This window comes from Thrips palmi, unplaced genomic scaffold, assembly GCF_012932325.1.
Source record: "Thrips palmi isolate BJ-2018 unplaced genomic scaffold, TpBJ-2018v1 HiC_scaffold_3, whole genome shotgun sequence".
NCBI lineage: Eukaryota > Metazoa > Arthropoda > Insecta > Thysanoptera > Thripidae > Thrips > Thrips palmi.
Window position 1 is genome coordinate 8,693,719 of NW_023144630.1, and position 7,771 is coordinate 8,701,489.

Sequence of the window (7,771 nt, forward strand, 5' to 3'; positions counted from 1 at the left end):
CATATTTGGGGGGGGGGGGAGGATCCGCACGCACACCCCCTTCATTCTAGATAGAGTTGTTTCATCAACAGATATCACGATCTTGATATTTGTAACTTTTTAACTTTTCGGGGCTTTTCGGGCCAGACCCCCCTTCCTCTAAGACAGGAGTGATCTGCCTGCAGAAGACTCGGGTGTTCGCCGTTTTTCAGGTGCTTTTCGCCTATAAAAACCAACCCACATGAGGTCGGATAGTGAAATTTGGCGTGTGCCGGGCCAAGAACATACCTAATAAGCCTGCAAAATCTCAGCCAGATCGGCCGAGCCGTTCAGGAGGAGTAGCGTACACACACAGACAGACAAAACTTTTCAACCGCACTGCACTGTGGCAAAAAGGTACGGAAAATCCTGTTAATTTTTTTGCCAGGATTCTCCGTAGCCCTCTTATCAATATTCTCCGTAGGCTCTTACAGTATTCTCCGTAGGGCCGCACAGTATTCTCTGTAAATCCGCACAGTCTTCTCCGTAGGACCTCGAAGACTGTATAGTCCTACGGAGATCACTGTGCGGTCCTACGGAGAATACTGTGCGGTCCTACAGAAAATACTGTAAGAGCCTACGTAGAATATTGATAAGGGGCCTACGGAGAATTACCACAAGCTGTTTACAGAATTTTCCGTAGCTTTTTGCCACAGTGTGGAGTAACGGGCTTCGCTATCACTCGGCCAATGAAGAAATGCTTCGTGTTACGAAGGATTTTGCTTCATAATACGAAGCACTTCTTCGCATATTTTACAATGCCTTCGTGCATTTTCTTCGTGATACGAAGCGATTCTTCGTTGACCTTATACCGTGTGGCTTGTCATAACAGGCTGTGCGATACTGCGCCAGTACGTCAGTCCACGCCTGGCGTTTACACCTGCCTTGGCCTGCGGCGCTTGCGTTCGGCAAGCTGTCTCAGAAACGTTGAAGCAACGAGTACACTCTAAATGTTGTACAGGGAAGATGTTCCATACGTATTATGGTGGTGCAGCTGACTTCGTAACACACCATTGAGAATTCACTGCACCTTATAGAGATTTTGACGAATTTCGTTGGTATTATGGAGAAAATCGCCACCATATTATGTTGGTGCAGCCTTTCACCGTAAGACATTTACTGTGTAGAGCTCATTGTGGTGAAGGTTTCATCTAGGTTATATCTGAGCAGACCCATTGTAAAGCGCAATCCAATATTTTAGTCGGTCGACCCCTCTCATCCACGAATCCTGATCTGGCCAACTCGTGGAAACGGCAGACATTGTCGAAACCGGGTCCACCGAACCGGTCTGGTCACCACTTTTCAGTAAACACCCCTACATGCCGTGCTAGCACCGTCTATGGCCGAAATCCTCCTCCCGCTCCTGTAAATCTTGCCCCTTTCTGCCGTTTAATGGGTGGATTTTGCTTACTAAGAATAAAGGGGTAACAAAAGCCAATTCTTGGTGTGTGGCGAGCCACGGACGCGCCCAATGAGCCTGCTAAATCTACAAAACAATTTATTTTGCACAAGATTCTTTACTGTCAATTCAAAAACTGTCTGAAGCATTTTTCGTTTCGCATGCTGCTGGATTACAAGTTAGGTTTACGCCAGACCACGTCTTGTCGTAACAGGCTACGCGATGTCTCGCTGCCTGTTTTTCCAATCCGTGCCTGGCGTACGTACCTTGGCCTGCGGCGCTAGCCTGCCTTCGGCAGGCAATGGCTTGTTCATCTTCGGTTGCTTTTAACTTGATGCGTGCTGGGGGGCTCCCCCCCCCCCCCAGACCCCCCTTCCCTCTAGAGTTGGTTCATGTACAGAACTCAATCTTGACCCTTGTAACTTTTTCACTTGTCCGGGCTGGACCCTCGTATCTTTAAGAAAATAATGATCTGCCTGCAAAAATAATTCGATTTTTCGCCGTTAAATGTTATTCGGCTATAAAAACGAAAGCAGTTTAACAAGGATAGTGAAATTTCGCGTGCGCCGAGCTAAGGACATACCTAAAAAGTGTGCTACATCTCACCGAGATCGGCTGAGCCGTTCAGGAGGAGTAGTGCGGACACACAGACGGACAGACAGGAAAAACTTTTGAACCCCACTGGAGTAACAGGCTTCGCTATCGCTCAGCCAATTAGCCCATGATCCAAATTTTTTGTAGGACATCTTTTGCTTAGAAAGCTTCAAAGAATTCATCGGAAAAATTTTAGCAATTTGTCATGACAATGCTCTCATAACGCCTGAACTACCTTATCGGCTGCATTCTGTCACGGTACCTGGCCTCAGCCATTTCTTTGGTTTCTTCTTACTCTGCTTTCAACTTTCTTATTTCTTCAGTCAATTGTTCTCTCTCCTGTGACAAAAGATCGTTTCCTCCTTTTAAGTTGTAAACTCTTATCTGTAATAACAGGAAAAGAAGCGATACACATCGGCAACTTTGGCCCGTCCCGCACATTGAGGGGTGTGCGAGGTTTGCACAAAACGCTAGACCGCGTCTTGTCGTAACAGGCTACGCGATGTCTCGCTGCCTGTTCCTCCAATCCGCGCCTGGCGTACTCTAAATCAACTGGTACAGATGGTGTATCCAATATTATAATCAAAAAGTGCATTGACAATCTGGCAAAACCCCTTGTACACATAGGAAATTTAATTATGAGTACAGGTACCTATCCTGAGAAAATCAAGGAAGGCCTAGTAAAGCCAGTACATAAAACAAATCTAAACAAAGACCTGATAATTACAGGCCGTTGACCATAACGTCCTCATTCTCGAAGGTATTCGAAAGAATCCTCCTTGATAGGGTAGAACCCTTTTTTAGAAATAACAATCTAATAAGTGACTTTCAATTTGGATATAAAAAAGGGAAGTCAACAATAGATGCAGTTACATATGCAGTAGACACCATAGCTACTGCTAAATGTGACAAAGAAACTGTCATTGCTATTTTCTTAGACCTTAGCAAGGCGTTTGACTGTGTCAAGCACGACATATTACTTGATATAATGTATAAGAGTGGACTGAGGGGTAACGCCCATGAACTTATGAAAAGTTTCTTACAAGAAAGAGTTCAATGTGTTGAAGTACAACACCTCGATAGCGAAGGTACTATTAACAAAATAAGATCTAATATGAAAACAGTTAAGTTCAATGTGCCACAAGGAACCGTAATTGGTCCTTTTATGTTTCTAATATATGTTAATAGCATTGAAGAGACTATCAGACAACTAGGGGGAAAATCTGTCTTGTATGTTGATGATACTAACATCATCATTAAAGCACCCACCCTCGACCAAGCAAGGGAAGTTGCTGAAAAAATAATTGACAAAATTGCTGATCTATTTTCTTCACTCAATTTGGCACTAAATTGGGATAAAACCTTTGCAATGATCTTTAATACAGCTCAAACCCTTGATAAAATCTGCACCCAGAGTGGTACCATAAAAATTGTCAAAAAAGTAAATTTCCTTGGGCTGACCCTAACAAATGATCTCAAGTGGAAAACGCACATTGAAAGCTGCCTAACTAAACTTAATAGAGGGATCTATACCCTATCCCAGGCAATTCAGATGCTACATCGATCAGAAGCACTATATGTCTATTATGCTAATGTCCACTCCCATCTGACCTATGGTGCCCTAATATGGGGAAATCCTAGCTGTGCTAGTATTGTAACTAAATCCATTTTTAGAAAGCAAAAAAAAAAAGCTGTTAGACTTCTCATCTATGGTCCATCTCTCAACAGGAAAACATGCAGGGGCCTCTTTAGAAAACTCAAAATACTAACTTTTCCCTCAATACATCTGTACCAATGTGTAAAACATATTAGACTTTGCAATTCTTTGACTGTTGGTGAAAAGCACCAGTATAATACTAGGAATGGGAAAAGTGTGTTCAGAGAACACAGCAGCAATAAATCAGTCTTTGATCATTCGGCCCAAATGTATAATAAATTACCATCAGTATTCAAGGATATTAGTGATAACAAAAGATTCTTAAAAAAAAGTGAAGCAATGGCTGATGGACATGGAATTCTATTCTGTAGATGAATTCATTGAAGGTAGTAGATAAGTCAACTGTGATACTATTTATGTATTGTCTTTAATCTATATGTTTCTTTTTTCTTTAAATGAGGCGAAATGAGCCTAATTTCACTACTGTGACATCAGCGATGTGTACAAATTGTGTATATAACTACTTATGCTGAAAATAAACAATACAATACAATAAAAATTTGAAAATTTGTATCTTAGGACAAAAGTTGAATTTGAAAATCCAGTCTCTAAATTCTCCTCTATACATCTTTAGGATAACCCAAAAAGTTTTTCAAGACTTTCCGTCCCAATGAAAGACAAAGGAAGATTTTTCCCCAACGGAAAATAATTTAGTAAATACCCCTGCATGATCTGTAAACTGAATCAACTCCCATCACTCTTCACGCGCGGACGGCGCAACCCCAATGAGCCCCCTTAAGGGCGCCCCTATGGGGCCTGCAGGCCCTCATCGGATGGGGGTAGTCTCGCAGTGTGGCACGTCCCACGCGACGCGCACGGCAGCACGCGTGCACACCCCGACTCGCCCGCCCGAGGGCACTGTGTATCGAACCTGAACCACCGACGAGAACTGTGAATTATAGTGACAAGTAACTTTACTCCGTGTTACGTCGTTCCTTGCGTCAATTGCCTTTCCCAAACCTAACATCCACTGCGATACCTTTCTAGCGCCAAGAGAACCCTGGGCAGGATAGGTCTGAGACACCGTCCACAACAGTACACTAGTACACTAGTAACTCACCCCTTCCTGCCGCGCCTTCAGCTCCTCCACCTCGGCCTGGAGTGTGGCTACCTGGCTTCGCAGCTCCGCCACCTCCTGCTGCAGCGGCGGCGGCGGGGGCTGGTGGGGCTGTTGGGGCTGCTGGGGCTGCTGGGGCAGCACAGCCAGCGGCTGCCTGTCCTGTAACACAAAACACACAAGGCTAAGTCTAGTTCTGCGTGCGAGACGGCGGCGTGGCAGCTAGGTCAATGCCAAGGAGCGATGAGCCAAACGACGTCCACCGCGCGCACTGCCGCGGCCAGCAACGCGAGGCGAGGCGCTCTTGCTGTCTCTCCTCTTCCTGCCCCTCCTCTTCCTGCCTGTCCTCTCCCTGCCTCCCGCCCTGCCCCAGCTCTCCCAGCTTACCTTGGCTGCGAACAAAGGGGAAAACCATAATTAGAGATCGCTTTAGAAACAAAATATTGAAGCCAAATGCATTGCTGAACGTTAAGAAGAAAGTTTGCTTACCCCGCCCGCCGTACTGCTTCATGTGTTGAGTGTACTCTGTTTCAGACACTCTCTCCCACTGCATTTTGTGGCGTTTTTCTGAAAAACGAGTTAGACATTAAAAAAACGCTAACGCTAACGTGAAAGCAGACGATACTTATGGGGATGTTTATTGAAATGTATGAATGTGACATTTTGTCAATTTCTCTCAAAGAGTAAACACTCGGAACCCTTTTTTTGACAAATTTCTCACGCATGGTAATTCATGAAAATGTCAATTTTAGTATAACTTTTGAATATCCTAACGTGCCATTGTTTTGTGTTAAACATGTTCGCAATGACGGTGGGACACTCATATGTCCGATACCACTTGTGTTGGGTATCATTTTCGTTGTTTCAACGCGAGGATGCACAATTTGGTGGCTAATCACATAAATACTCAATACCCGTAAAAGTTGTGTTCGGTACTAGGGCAAGGCGCCTTGCGGCACGCGGCGTGTCAGCCTCATCTCCAAGCGGGGCCGGCCGGCCGGCGCGCCACCCGAACCCGACCTCAAGATAAATAAGCAAGAGTGGCGCACACTGCCGACTGCCGACGCGCCGCTTCTCGAGAGGGACTGGGGTTCGGTGGGGCGCTGCACTATGCGTTCTACGCACTCAAGGCTCAAGTGCGAGTGTGTGTAGACTGTTGCGGGGCGCGGCGGGACGTGGCGTCTCGGCAAGGGAATGGGCGAGGGGGGCAGCTACGCGATGCGTGCTAGCAGCGTCTCGTAACGACGCGCAACGCGAGGGACGCACTTCATGAGTACTAGAGAGCTGGGTGTCGAAGGTCGATACTCACTCTTTACGTGGTCCCTCATGGACCTATCCGTCTTGACCACTTTATCGACGCATGTCGAACACACCCACATGAGCTGCAACAGAAAAAACAGTCCACCGTCAAGCAAAGGCCGCAGTGGCCATTCAGTTTAACGCGGCGGAGACGGGAACAGGACATTTTCACCCACACTCGCATTTTCCTCGGGGCCGGCGGCAGCATCCATGGCACTGCAACAGAATTCATTTCATTTAGCCTCACACCAAAGGAAGTAGCAGGGGCAGGCCGGCCGGCCCACGCCCACGCAGCGTGCGAACTTGGCCCAGCGGCGGCGACGAGGGGGCGAAACCTCGCGCAATCATGTGTACACGGCCCCCGAAATCACATGCGAATCATTGAGAATCACGCGAAATCAAGCAATCCGAAATCAACCAAAATCACTAAATTCGACCGAAATCAGGCAGAATCACACGAAACCAGGCAAAATCAGTCCGAAATCATTTCTTTCCGAGCACAATCACACACAATCACGCTCAACATCACCCTGGTGCGTCGCGAAATAAGGCGAATCAGCCATGAAATCATTGCGTTTTCCGAATCATGTGTACACGAAAATCCCGAGTTTTTGCCCCCTCGGGCGGCGACCCCTAGTGGGACAGCACCGGTTAACGAGATGCGCTCTAAACAGTGCGGGGATAAAGAAAGACGCTCAGAGGACTGCCAGATTTCGGGGAACAAACAGATATTCGGCCCCCGCCCCTTTTTGGATGGGGCCTGCACACTCTAAATGTCTTACAATGAAATTTGACCTATGTTATTCGTATGTTACAGTGAATTCGGCGCAAGCATAATACGAAGCAATATTCCTTCGTAATACGAATCTTTTAAGCTTTTTCATTGTAAGATACAAAGAAAAACCTTCGTAATACGAAGAAAAATCACCTTCGTATTATGCTTGCGCCATTTCCTTCGTAATATGGGAAATTTCTTCGTAAGACATTTAGAGTGCAGGCCCTCGTCGGACGGGGGTAGTCTCGCAGTGTGGCACGTCCCACGCGACGCGCACGGCAGCACGCGTGCACACCCCGACTCGCCCGCCCGAGGGCACTGTGTATCGAACCTGAACCACCGACGAGAACTGTGAGTTATAGTGACAAGTAACTTTACTCCGTGTTACGTCGTTCCTTGTGTCTTGCCTTTCCCAAACCTAACATCCACTGCGATACCTCTCGCGCGCCAAGAGAACCCTGGGCAGGATAGGTCTGAGAAACCGTCCACAACAGTACACCAGTAACTCACCATTTTCGGCGGCACCTGCAGCAGAGCCTCGAGGTGCGCCACCCTCTCGCGAAGGCGGAGCACCTCGGGCCTCAGGTCCTCCTGGGGCTGCTGCGGGGGCTCCTGGGGCTGCTGCGGGGGCTCCTCGGGCTGCCGCGGCTGCCGCCGCTGCCGCCGCGGGGGCTGTTGCCCCAAGTTGGCCAGAGGTTGCCTTTCCTGTAACACGAAACACACAAGGCTAAGTCTAGTTCTGCGTGCGAGACGGGGCGTGGCAGCCAGGTCAATGCCAAGGAGCGATGAGCCAAACGACGTCCGCCGTGCGCACTGCCGCGGCCAGCAACGCGAGGCGAGGCCTTGGTGGGGGGAGGATCCAGGACCCGGGCTGGGCCAACCAGAGCGTCGTCAGGGGAGCGGCACGTAGAG

General features: G+C 47.8%; 1 protein-coding gene across 1 annotated transcript; it reads right to left on the bottom strand.

The window, feature by feature from the left end:
- Positions 1-1,503: 1,503 nt before the first annotated feature.
- Positions 1,504-7,559, bottom strand: LOC117648346. The gene is made up of 9 exons (XM_034390840.1): positions 7,370-7,559; positions 6,261-6,300; positions 6,095-6,167; positions 5,275-5,352; positions 5,173-5,177; positions 4,789-4,947; positions 2,274-2,395; positions 2,001-2,178; positions 1,504-1,893 (listed from the first exon to the last, which is right to left on the bottom strand). Exons 2-7 carry the CDS (start codon positions 6,294-6,296, stop codon positions 2,303-2,305), a joined length of 444 nt encoding a protein of 147 aa, XP_034246731.1. The 5' UTR covers positions 6,297-6,300; positions 7,370-7,559; the 3' UTR covers positions 1,504-1,893; positions 2,001-2,178; positions 2,274-2,302.
- Between the last annotated feature and the right edge of the window lie 212 nt (positions 7,560-7,771).